Raw genomic sequence first — 13,671 nt, 5'->3', positions numbered from 1 at the left:
TGACATTCGTAGTCGACTAACATATATATGATTTTGTTGTCCAATTGATCAGTGATTGATAATTGGAGAAATTCATTTTGCAATAGTATATTGTTTGAGATGTTGATCCTTAAAATCAAAAATGCATATTTTCCCTCTGACCTGTTGTGCTATTTATCAGAGTAGAATGTTTTGGCGTGAGTTGCCTTGTGTTGGAGATATCGAGCGTAGGGGTGTCTCTTGATTGTAATGGGACTATATGGCACTCGACCTGTGTTGCTCAAAGTGCCAAAAAAAACTACATTTAAAAACTCTTTCCAGAAATCACGACAAGTCACTCGAGACAATCCGCAGACTTTGTTTTGAGAAGTTTCATTGAGGCAGCTAGTTCCTACAGCTTTTCAAATGTCCCTTTAAACTTTCTCTCCAGAAACCTGTGGGTGACGTCACAGAGACAACATCCATATTTTATACAGTCAATGGGTCCAGCCGTAGAGTTTACTCTACGTGTATAATGTAGCGTTTACTCTGTCGTTGTTAGCATATAAGCTAGTAATGTTACAATGTTGCACTCATGTATGGCTTTCGTACGCATTGTTTGAAATGTGAGACTCGAGACAGATCATCCTTTTCTACACCCCTTACTATTCCCCCTGTTTAAAGGCACAACAGACGCACTCGCACGACGTGCATTATTAGCCTGGATCATGCTCAGTGTACACAGGATCCGGCGGCACCGCGTTCTGGCTCCGTCACGGCCGCGTGTGTCCGGAACATCGTCTCACGATCCGCTGTCGTCATGGTCTACTTTTGCCGGAGTAGCTCGCATCTCTGAAGCATGAAATTCACTTTAAAATGTGTATAAACTCCAGTATTTATTGGTAACTGACTTTAAATGAATTTCCATTTGTTTCCGACTTTGTCTTCACACAAAAAACAGCAACACGTGTTAGCAGCGTCCTCTCTAAGCTCCTAGCTTGTTTCCTCCTTCTCTCTGTGATCACTGATATAGTCTTTCTCGTTTCCATATTTTTCTGTTTGTGTTGTGGGACATTTGTTCGCAGCTCATGAATACCGTGTTGACCAGCAGGTATTACAAAAAATACTGCCTTCAAAAACAAAATGAAAAAAGGCACAAATACAAATCTGCAGATCAACAATGAGCGAAAGTAAAGCCTCGTACCACTCATTCTCGTCCCGGAGCTCGTTAACGGATTATTCAATCATCAGAAACCACGTCGGACAAGAGACAATCAAACTGACAAGGCAACTGCAAGGAAAACGAAAAAAGGAAAGAACAGCACATATACCATTGAAAATGCTGAAGACAATTTATTAGTAGACACTCATCAGTCAGAAATAATAACCTGAAGAATGTCTTCCTGAAATACACCATTTGATTGGCAGTGTAAAATAAGGCAAAGGGCTTAAGATCATATTTTATACACTTTTGCACCAACAATAAACAGTTATACATTCACTTGTTACTGTAGTTACGCTTTTGATAAATCTGTCCGAACACCCACATCCCAAGATCTTTATTAGCTGGGGGGCAGGGCAGTAATACTCATCATAATGCGGTAGCTGTTTTTGGCCAGATATCTGCTTTACCTACATAGAATCTGACTACAAAATTAGATTTTGGAATTGCAAAAGCCAACACAGTGTACTGACAAGTTCATACGATCACCATCACCGCGTAAAGGGTACTACCACCAAAAGTGTTAAAGGTCTTGAAAAGTTGATTATACTGTGTATAGATTTAAATGATAGAAATGTCCCCTCCCTCACAGGCTAATACGACTCTTTATATCACACATTTCCAGTGAGCTGCAAAGCGTAAAGCTGAATCGTGACACTGCGGCTTCATAGGAGACGAGCCATAGGTTAGTTCATCTTCGCATCGTGCCCTCATAAAAAAATATACTGCTACCCACTTAGCCAGACTTGCTATCTTGATTTAAGTTACCGGTAGTTTTACTCTGTATACTGTTCATTCAAGGTATTTGTGTAAATGTGACCCCCCCACATGTACTCATTTGCATCCAACATTTTGGTGTGCTAGTCATCATATGTAGTCACTTTAACATCGCACTCACTGTACAAGAAGCTTTAACTGTGAACCAAGAAGATTTGAACTCAACTTTCATTTGGAGAAAGCATACATTAGGTTTCTATTCACTCAATACAACTTTGGAAATGTACAGTACATGATCATCTGATGAATGGTTCTGTTTTTTTTTTTTTTACCTTTAACAATAAATCCTATTGTATAGACATGTCCAATCTTCGAAAGGGTTGGAACCGAGCCTGAATGTAAAGATTTGAGCGCTCAGCATCCCAGAATTGCCAATTCTTTTTGTTGTTGTGGAGTTTCCACTGTTGCAATTTACATGTGACCCGACCTGCTTCAGGAAGTAATTCAGAAAAATAACAAGGTTGTCTGACTTTAGTGCCAGCTGGGGGTTGTGTTGGGAATAAAGCAGTCTGTAAATGTTACAAATAGGAAACTGTACTTTCCCTTTGTGTCTTTTAGCAATGTCTGTATATGTTTCTGAAAGCAGGAAAAAAAAAAGATTGTAAAACATCCAGATATCTCTTTCAGAACCACACACACACACACTGGGGTTACTAACAGCCAGGATGGGTAACAAGGTTGAATGCAGCTCATCTGTACAGGGTCTATTATCATAGTGACAGACCAAACAGTTTAGGTATAAGGATATTTTCTGTATTTTGGAAAGAAACTCTTCTGTTACGTGACAACTACAGCGTTATTACTGAAAGAACAACATATGACACCAAAAAGGAAATCAACATACCTTCACCATAAGCACAGAATATATATATATATATATATATATATATATATATATATATATTAGAAATACATAGAAAAATAGATAGGCATCTGAATGCCCATTGTACAATTGTACACAGTAGTGTCAGGGGGGGAAAGCCTATATGGTGGTTTAGAGTAGATGTGATACATACAGAATGTGGAGTTACTGACAGTGTGAGATTTGTACGTGATAGCTGTTCAGTAGGTGTTTAGTGAGATAGGGTGATAAGTTTGGACGCGCTCTTTTCTTTTTTAAAAAGAAAGTCCAAATCATACATTTTTAGACAGTCATGAAACCAAGTCCAAACATCTGTTTCTGTGGTTTTTTTTAACCTTTGATTTTGATCCATTTGCTTGCCGACGCTGTCTGACTCTATAAAGTGAATGATCAGAAAGTCTGTAACACCAATAGACGGTTCTGTATCTGGATATCCTGCATTTAACAACAGCCACCCAAGTAAAGTACCTCTACAGTGATGCGGGACCTACATCACATGTATGTGTTAGACCAAAGCACAAAGCTATCCGACAAAAGTTAGAAGTACAAAAAATTGCTACAATAGGCGCACACAGCTTCTGAGTGGGCAGCACTTGACACATTTTTAAAGATTTCTACTATTTATAGTGTTTCATCGTGTTACGGTTCATGTTCAATAAAACCATTTACATTAAATATCTATTAGTATGCATTGATACATAGAGGTATACCGAATTAATCAATATTTAAATTGCAGCCAGTCCGAATGAACAAATTGCACGACACTGCGGTGATCATTACTCAGATCTTAATCTGAGGTGAACCAAAGCACCTATATTCATAAATCTTTTGGTATCATTATTCTAGAGGGCAGGTCATAGGGGCTACTAAATCACTGCTGACTTCAGGAATACGATTAGAAACTATTAAATTGCACCCATTGTGGCGCCTATGTTGAATAAAATCATAAAATGCATTTCCAAATCCAGTGGCGGCTGGTCAATAGAGGGCCATGGGGCATGGCCCCACCATGAGCCACACAAAAAAGGAAAAAATTATAATAATCATAAATTATACAAATTGTCAATATTTGTGTTTTTGAACTATGGAATGTACCCAGTAATGTGTGTAAAATATGATATCTGCGCAAAATATATGCTTTTCCTGCTCGTGCTCTCTGTCTGTGTGCACAACACTCTGAGAACGCGCAGCTTGGGGGGCCTAATCGTTTTGGCCCAAAAGAGACGGGTCTACGAAGCAGTTTAGCCAATTGCTGATTCAAGATATAAATGAGTGACATACAATTGAGCCAATCAGCGCCCTCAAATAGATTCAGCTATGGGCCAGAACGATCTGGCCCATAGCTGCGCGTTCTCGTCAGGAGAAGTCTCTACAGGCGAGCACTCCTCCAAGTCCCGTTTGAGAGGAGAACTTTGGCGGAGATTCTGCAGCCAAAGAGCTGATATCAGATCAGCCTGACCTCACAAGCAGACTCGCGGGAAAGGGAAGCAGTACATGCGAAGCTTCTGTATAGCTGTACACCAGACAGGTTTGGCTAGCTGGATGACGTCATGCTAATAATTTATTTAGCTTTTTAAAACAACGGGGACGGATCCAGCACGGACAGTTACGGGAGTGAGGGATGAGGAGGTAAGGAAACATGAGAACACCAGGGTAGGGAGTGAGGGATGAGGAGGTAAGGAAACATGAGAACACCAGGGTAGGGAGTGAGGGATGAGGAGGCAAGGAAACATGAGAACACCAGGGTAGGGAGTGAGGGATGAGGAGGTAAGGAAACATGAGAACACCAGGGTAGGGAGTGAGGGATGAGGAGGTAAGGAAACATGAGTACACCAGAACACACATGAGAACTCTGTCAAGCTACATATTAGACAAAGTGAACATCTTTTCTTCTACATAGTTGTCCTCAGTCTCATCTGCTTAACTTGGTCATGGAGGCATCAACATGTAATAGAGATGTTAAATTAACAGTGAACTCATCATAGCTTAATTTAACATCAGTATTCATAATTACACTTCATGTTTACTTCTCCTGATCTTTACCTCCTATAACAAGGTTCATAGGGGCATCTCAATAAATGAACATGTTATGTTATATTATATTATATTATAGAAGTGTTATTTACTGATTTTTTTCGTGTTGGAATACATGTTAAATATTGAACTGCCAAGTAATAATGCGTGTTTGACGTTTTCGTCTTAAATTTTTTTTGCATTAAATCATATTGGGATGTTTGCTGAAATTGATAGGATGGCCCTACCTAGAACATTTTCCACCAGCTGCCACTGTCCAAATCCCATTTGACTCACAGTAAGGCATGATTTAAAGCCTGCTGAACAATAATAAACTTCTTTTTTTAAGAAGCACATTTATAATTTCAACCTCACCATGTGCTAGTAGTGAATAAATAACTTTGATTTTAGGACAATTTAGAGTATCTGATATATATTTATCACATACAGTAGTTGTTTGAAAATGAAGATAATCTGGTAGAAATCTATGCATAAAAAAGCAGCTTTTGCGGAATCAAGAAGACTGTTTAGTCTCGCCGATGTCTCTGCTTCGAGGCAAATCCATGTGAGCATGTGATTATAGTCTCTTTATGTCAAAATTTCTGTCATGGTAGCGATGCAGACGTGGAATGTGACTTGTGTTTCAAGAGTTGATCGGAGTCGGTCAATATAAATCCTTGAAAGGCTTGGTGTAGTTGAACATCAGGTAGTCCGTGTAGTAGAAGTCATAGATTCGCTGTCTCTCCAGCGTGCTGACCTGTGAAAAGTATTTTTCTGTGATGTTCACAGAGGTTCTCTTGTCGTCCGGGTTCCTGTCTTTAAAACTGGGCAGCGTGACGTTGGGCGGAGCGCCAATCAATCGCAGGAGAAAGTTGGACTCCTCCTCCATGTTCTCGAACTTTCCGATGTAGTTGTAGTCTATGAGACAAGGGCTGCAGAGGTTGTTCGCCTGGTCCCAGTGGATGTCTATTCCTATGGGCCGGTGGACATCCAGCATGTACTGGACGAACTCCTTGAACGTGACCCCGTCGCCCGTCTCCAGGGCCTCTGGGGACGGGTTCGCCCTGTACTTTGAGATGATGGGTTTTCCGAACGTCTTGTGGTAGTATTTGTTAGGATTCTCAAGCTTGTCCCTGTAAGCCGACACCATTCTCTCCATGGGCTCTCGGACGAACATGACTTTGGTGTAGGTCTCCAGACGGTGCATGATTTCCTTTTGGTCGAAGGTGTGAAGCTCCCTGACAAAGTGGATATCGTGGGCCTTGTTGTGCTGAATGCTCTGAGCGTCGGGGGCCAGGCCCGACAGCACGATCAGGGTCCTCTTCCAGTTGGAGCAGCCCGCCTTGGGCACCTGGCAGTAGATCAACTTGTACTTGTCCTCCACGAAGAAGTTTCTCAAGTGATAAGCCGTGACGGTCTTGGTGATGCTGCTTTTGTACTTGGCGCACATCTCCTTCATCAGTTGCCGCCGTGCTATCTGAATGTCACCGAGATTTTTCCACCCGTCGGGGATGAAGGAGCCAGAGGCAGAAGGGGAGACAGCCAAGGAGGAGGACGTAGAAGAAGAGGAATCATTATTGTTGGAGTGGCGGACTGGGGGACTTGTTTTCAGCAGTTCGCGTGGGGAGGACGCCTGTCTGCTCTGCTCCTGGGACCCAGGGGTGGGCATCTGTTTACTCTCCTCAAAGTGCGGGAACTGCATCGGAGGGATCGGGCTGGACAAGATGGCTTCGGCTTGGTCCTGATAATTGTCAGATTTGACCCTCTCTCTGCCCTGCGTGGAAAGAGTCTGTATAACAAAGAACAAGAAGCAAGAACACAGGATTACTACTTGGTGGTGAATGTGGGCTGAATTATCAGAAGCAGCCACATTGAACACCTCGTACTGTCTTCACTATTCACACAGGCCACTTGATGGTGCTGTTTCACCACACCTCAAACAAAGGTCTAACTTTGTTACAGGTAAATGTCACACACTTCCCAATACCTTCCACGACCTATCAATAAACTGGTATGCAATACCAAAGAAATGTCTTATGAACACCTAATGGGAAATGTAAATTAGAATCATCTACTGCCTGATTACCATCAGATGATGCCCAAGGCCATTATGCATTTTGACATTTTATTTCAATTAAACGCCATAATGGCATCATAAAGCCAATGGACTGGATGTATAATTTTAATTTTACAACAGTCAAGGTGATGAGACCATCATGAATCTTGGCTCATCCCCCCTCCTGGCCATATTCTTTCCTCTGCAGGGGCATCTGGAAGGGAAGGTGGGGGAGAGAAAAAAGGAGGTGGAGGCTCCTCCCTGTCTGTTTTTAATGTGCAAGGCGAGCACGGAGCAGCAACCTAACACGCCAGACGTCACGTTCGTCGGGGGTTCGCGCCGATGCAGGTCTCTCATTGGTGCCGCCGATCACAGCAGAGATGAGCGAGCGGGGGGTCAGCCGAGAGCAGACACAGCACTGCCAGCGCCGACATAGAAACCTAGTTCCCGGATCGGCTCGGAGTCAAACACGATGTGGCTCTCTCTCTCCTCTGATCTCATCTGAACCTTGAAGCTATCCGTGACTTTGTAATGCTAATTTGTGGCAATTAAGGACACATTTCACCCTCTGCCGTTTTTGCTTGATTGAGGTTTGCTCGGGCACATCAGAACAATTCCATTCTTGAGCAAATTACCGTCCAAAAACACAGGAGCTGGCTTCAAAATGCTAAATTTGCATGTCCACAAATGATGTTTCAAAAACCCTTATGGAAAAAATGTGCCTCCTATAAATCCGTTCGACTTGTGTGTTTATAAATGCTGGTTCGCCATTCATCCGAAATGGATGCAAACTAACCAGAAAGGTGAATACAAGAAAGGAATCTTCTACTGTGGAAGAAGTAAGGTGTGATCACGCCGTGAGGAACCGAGGCCTGATTCGACTGGGACCGTTTACTCTGTACGCTGAGAGGAACAAGGCTGACAACCCCCCCCCCCCCCCCCCCCACCACCCTTTTTTTCAGCAGTAGATAACAGTTGGGATCTATGTTTTGGGAGAAACGGAGTAAACACGTACCTCTCTGGACTGCCGTGGAGTGCTTCTAAGCTTCACGCCTGGGGAGAGAGAGAGAAAAGAGACACAGAAATCAGCCTTTAAGTAAACATGTTTATTTTTTCCCCTGTCCTTGCATATGAGAGTTATGCGCCTTCGACACATCAGAGGCTCCCAATAATTGAACGCTTCCTATCACTTAGCGGACTACTTTTGATCCCCAGGAAAACCACCGCCGCTCTACTAGTCTAACCGAGGGACGACAGGTATCTGTGTAATGAGCTGGCACAAGCATGAAAAGTTGGTAAATGAGTTGCGCTCCCTGTAGCAAGCACTGAGGATGAGACAGTGGAAGAAAAAAAAAAAGAAGAAAGGGAGCAAGACAGACAGAAGCCAGCAAAGAGAACCAGAGTTGTAGTTTTGCAAAGCCAGAGGAAAGACTGAGGGAAGAGGTCTGCTGAGTTTCTCGAGGACCGCAGGAGAGTGATGGAGACGTACAGATTGGTTTTGTGGCAGTCTCGGGGACAGGTGGTACGTGCATTGGCAGATGTGCGGCAGCCGGACAGACGACGTGTTTAGCGGTCTGTCTCCAGCTGGACAGCTCCTTTCCTAAGGTCCCCCCACCTTTCCCTCCTCTCCATCCTCCTGATATATAATCAGGCTGACAGCTCTGAGTGGAGCTGCATGGCTGCTGATCGGAGGGGGGGGCAAGAGAAGACACCTCTGCTTGAGTGGCCTGTCACTTCCAATTTGAGGGTGGAAGTGATAGGAACCTGCACGAGGGGGGATGCCGGTGGGGGCTGTAGATGCGGGCCACAACCTTTCCTAAGTGATGAGATCTGCAGAGCCCCATCTCGCACTTAAACACGCCTCGGTTGGGAGGGAATAAAACGCGTTACCCAGATGCAGTGTTGATTTAGAGTAGCATGCTCCGGAGAGCCCGGCGTTCGCCGCCCGGCTCAGCGCGTTGAATCCTTTCCTCGTCTTCATTCTCCCTGAACGACACACCGGCTTAAGAAGCGGAGGAAGGAAAATACGAACGGGCACGGGCCAAGGAGGCGGCGCGTGACATTTTGTAATCTTGTCTGGGTGCCGCTGTGCTTATTTGATCTCATAACCCCTAATGAAAGGTCATGTAGGATGAGCATCTTTTGATACCTCACCATCAGTTTACAGCATCACAGGGGAAACTAAATTATTATTCATCCCAACACACACAGGTGCCATCGCCAGGGAAACGCGTCCACAACAGCAACGGCGTCCGCTGCTCTAAACTGATGGTGAGGTACGAGCCCCCCCCCCCCCCCCCCATGGCCATGACCGCCGAGTCAAGATACACGCTCGGTTATTGATCTCGAAAAGCCCATTGAGGTAGTAATTGAAATCTCCAACGGTTTAATTGTTCCTTCCAGGAGGTGTTTCGTCTGACTGTTGTTACAGGTTTGTCACAGCTGTTGGTGTCATCATTTTCGCACTTTCCCATTCCATGTCGCACCTTCAGGCAGCATTTGAAACCCATTATTGTGCCAGTCTGCTGAACCACTGACAGAATTCAGGACTGGAAAACATGTATTTGGTTAGATATTCAACATTTATTTCTAGCGTTCGTTCTGCAAAGGTTTTGAGAAACAGGAAACAAGGTCAAATCGGCATTGAACTGAGCACATTGGATACTCGGTGGTCCCGTTCAGCAATTTGTTGAAGTTGTTTAGAATCTGACATGTCTCCTCTTGATTTGATAAATCTCTGCTGAACCATCGCTCGCAAACAATGAGCGAATTCTGGCTCTGAAAATGCATCGCTCTCTCAAGTAGGGAGCCAAAATTACATTTCACGAGAGGAACATTTTTCCATGATAAGAGCACAACTGAAACAAGTAACATAACAGTGTAAACAGAGTTTCAGGGGGGGATTTGTAAACATCATTTATCTCTGTAGTATCTATTTGGGCGAGGGTAATGGTTGCCGTTTGATTGCAATTTCACACTCAGTCAATTCCACTCAGTATAACTCTGCTATTGATTTTTACTGCTGCACGGAGGTTTCTTCCTGTAAGATGCAGAATATTGGTCGGCGTGGTTCCACATAGAGATGTAGTTGGTACGGAATAAACCCACGTCTTTACGGAAGCTCCTTTTGTATATAATCTCATAGTGCGTCATCATGCTTCTTGCAAGGTGTAATTTGGAAGTTGGTTGAGAGGCATTAGAGGTTCATACTGTATACTGATGTGTGGTTACTGTATACTATATAGAGCTGCAATGATTAATCAGTTCGTTATCAACTATTAAATTAGTTGCCAAATATTTAGATACTCGTTTAATCAGTTTCTTTTCAGAAAACAAAGTCGTAATTCTGTGATCCTAGCCTCTTTCATAGGAATTCTTTACTCTATGATAATAAAAAAAGATATTTGACGGTGTCATTTTATAGACTAATCTATGACTCGTCTATTAATCAAGAAAATAATTGACAATGAAAATAACCGTTAGGTGCAGCCCTTCATACTGTAGCATTCACACAAAAACGGATTCTCTGCAGCACTAATGGAGCGTTTCAGGATAAATGCACCAAAGGGGGGAATTGGGTAATGGCAAGAAAACAGTCAACCAATAAAGCTGAAGCTGTTTTCATCCCCAGACACTTAATGTCAAACTCTGGTGTCTTCTTTCAGACGCTCTAAAGGGATCTGGTAAACTCGTACGAAAATAAAAACCCACTTCTCAAACCGTAGTTTCAAAGAGGGCCTCTGAACAGTTCCGCTCTGATGCTAAGGTACCTCGCTGTCATTTTGCTGATGACTGAAGCCGATTTGAAAGCACCCCCTGTTTGTCCTCCAAAGTAACCTCGATTGCCACCTCTCTATCCGGGACGGAGCCTCTGAATATTCATGCAGACGACCCAGCGTCACCGCAAGGAACCATGTAAGCAAGGGCCACATCATTAGCGGATCCATTATCATCCTTCCCTCTCAAAGACCCTCTCTGACAGAGAAACACATCAAACACCCTCTTCCCTGCCACCGCCGCCGAGAAGGAGCAAAGGACAAAAACAATGTGAAATAATGAGCTTATTACGTGAAGGATTGTGGCCCTTGTGTTGCGGGGAGAACTCGTTAAATGCCTGGTTCTAACCGGAGACTGGGGGGCCAGGAGGGGAGCCGGAAGCCAGACGAGGCGTGTCCTCCTCCAGCCCAGGATTCAAACGAGTGCTGCACCGCCATAAAGCTTCCATTAGTCATTCAGCACACCGAGCCGCCGTGACCCCAACCAGCTGCACTCCCCTCTCTACCCAACAAAACCACACGCTCCTCCTCCACTTGACTCTGTGTGGGAATAGAGGGCTCTGGCACGCCGGGGTGGTTTATCAGAGGAGAGAACAGAGGTATTAGGTTTTAAGCTCTGCCTCCATTGATGTTTTAACTTGTTGTGGCGATAAAACAACGATTCAGTCAGCGCTGGAATCCTCCAGGACTCGGACGGAGAGAGCAGGTGCTGGGGAGGAGGAGGCGATGGGGGAGGAATCGAGAATGAAGGGGTGCTCGCAGACGCTCTCTGAAGACCACACACGGGCGATCTGAAATCTGTGTATAATCATCTGAGGGCTGTCTTGTGTTTGAAGCTGTAAGGAATTCTTAAGTGTCCACAGCTCAAAGCAGCGGTTTGGCCGAGAATGAATCAACAGCACATCTTAAATCCGAGCAATTACGATGTCCTGTGAACGAAAACAACCGACCTGACACGGAGAAGCACGTCGTTCCCACTTGTTTCAGCAATAGGAACCATGGCGCCACACCAGAATCAATCAGTAGGATTTAACATTAGAAGAGATTAATGCCTCCAGGCCTGTGCTCTAATTTGATTCATTCAGGTTTTACGTACTACGTGTGAAACGCTGCAAATGACTGCTGTCCAATCAAGAGCCCCAAGGAGTCAGTTCCACAGGGTCATGACTTCAGCCCAGGAGCTGAGGAAGTAAGTCAACATTGGACAATTCTGCACATCACTATTTACGTCCAGTGCCCGGTGGTGGATGGGAACGACGTACAAGTGCTTACTTACTCAAGTACTGTACTTTCAGAATGTCTTCGGCATTTTATTACAGCAGAGGGATGACAGGAAATGAGATAGTGATATAACGGTCCAACATTGGGGTTCGTGGTCAGCATCCTAAGCCCAAAGCTACAGGTTCCCCCACAATCTTTAGGTACTTGTACTTTACTTAAGTACTTCGTTTCGTGCTGGTTTGTACCTTTACTCCACTTAATTTCCCAAGGAACTAAAGCACTTTTTAACCCGGCTACATTCATCTGACTGTTATAATCACTACTTACATGGCAGATTAACATCATGCATCAGAAACATATGATCATCTTATTAAATATGATACTCAAATTAGCTCCACCTTGACCGAATACAAAATTAGAATGCTGCTGACATAATCACATCGATATAGCTTCATAGTAATAATAACAAATATATTTAGATAATATTATCTAGCGCATGGCCGCGAGCAAGCAACTGGCATCAGAAGACATGCCACCTAAAGGTCGTAAAGCGTCACAGCTGAAAGGTTTTCTTCTCAGGCCGGATCACAAAACCAATTCATTGTTGGTGCGTGGTGATACCTCGTGTATTCATTTGACATTTCTGTTTCCTGCTCTGTGTCCTGTTGACACCTTATTAGTCTGTGTTGGTTTCAAGCACAGGGTGAAATTAATTACAGACTTCATGGAGTAAGTTTGATTCCTTTGGACTTTGTCAATGTGGCTTTAGTTGCTTGTGCTCATCAGTAAAGGCCAGAGATGATTGTGCTCCTTTTACATTGTAGGTAATGAAGCTACCCGTGTTGAAGTGGTACCATGACTTGTATAGTACATTGATGCAGTGAAAGAGGGTGCGAGTAGTTGACTGTTACTGTGTGAGGACGTGAGGTGTTACCAGAGGTGTGTATTAACCTATTTGCGGCCCCCCCCCCCCCCAAACAAACCCCATCATGACATTGACCCCTCCGAGGGTGCACACCAGGATAGAGTTATTAGTGAAATCTATATATTACATTCGGGTCCACAACACCATGTGTGTAGGCTCCCCCACATAAGGTCAAATGTTGGGAAGACTAGTAAGTCGCCAGGGATCATTAGTTTGAATTCAAATGAAACTGAGCGCGCTACTTCCAATCACTGGCCACGTTAAATCAATGCACCATAAATAACACATGCTTTTGGCTCGTAATTGTCTGTTGCTTAGCTCAGGCCAGGCATACAAAGACTGTATCAACATCCGGTGAGATGAAATACTGGGCACTGTAGGAGACGGCTGGTGCATTAACACGATTGCGCTGTTTTCAGAGCATTCCTCTTCCCTGCTCTGAGGCAGCGCAGCTGCTCTGCTCATGCATCGTCACTTTCATCATAACACCACTCCCGCGTATGAGTTTGTGTATTGGTTAAGGATGTTACATTACGAAGCGGTGTGTATATTAACTGGATTAAATGTTTTAGTTAGGATATAATTAAAAATATTGTTCGAAAGGCGATTTGCAGAAAAGATAAAATGATGAAACTGAGGTAATGGTTTTTTTTCCCCTTTAAATGGCCGTATAGTAATAAAAAAGGGAAAGTGCATTTAATGATGGAGAGAAACTGCTTCCGTGAGGCAATAACGTAGGCTGTAATAATCCGCCTCATATTTTAATTTGCACCAATCTTGGGCTTCTTTTTCTGTTCCATCTTCAAATTCTTTCCTCCTGCTGGGAACGCCGGGCGCTGAACCCAGCAGGAGGGGAAATAA

The 13,671-nt window shown here is 43.9% G+C and overlaps 1 protein-coding gene across 1 annotated transcript in view; it reads right to left on the bottom strand.

The window, feature by feature from the left end:
* Window positions 1-5,496: 5,496 nt before the first annotated feature.
* The window catches only part of LOC306787041 (carbohydrate sulfotransferase 8-like), a gene marked incomplete at its 3' end in the record, with an annotated part of 143,013 nt that continues 134,838 nt past the window's right edge, over window positions 5,497-13,671 (bottom strand). The window contains exons 3-4 of the mRNA XM_079282041.1: window positions 7,904-7,941; window positions 5,497-6,621 (exon numbers count right to left, since the gene is read on the bottom strand). Of these exons, the coding sequence (XP_079138167.1) occupies window positions 5,497-6,621; window positions 7,904-7,941 (1,163 nt within the window). The remainder of the gene's footprint in view (window positions 6,622-7,903; window positions 7,942-13,671) is intronic.

This window comes from Melanostigma gelatinosum, assembly GCF_949748355.1.
Source record: "Melanostigma gelatinosum genome assembly, chromosome: 2".
Taxonomy (NCBI): domain Eukaryota; kingdom Metazoa; phylum Chordata; class Actinopteri; order Perciformes; family Zoarcidae; genus Melanostigma; species Melanostigma gelatinosum.
This window is presented reverse-complemented; position numbering and strand designations above follow the sequence as displayed.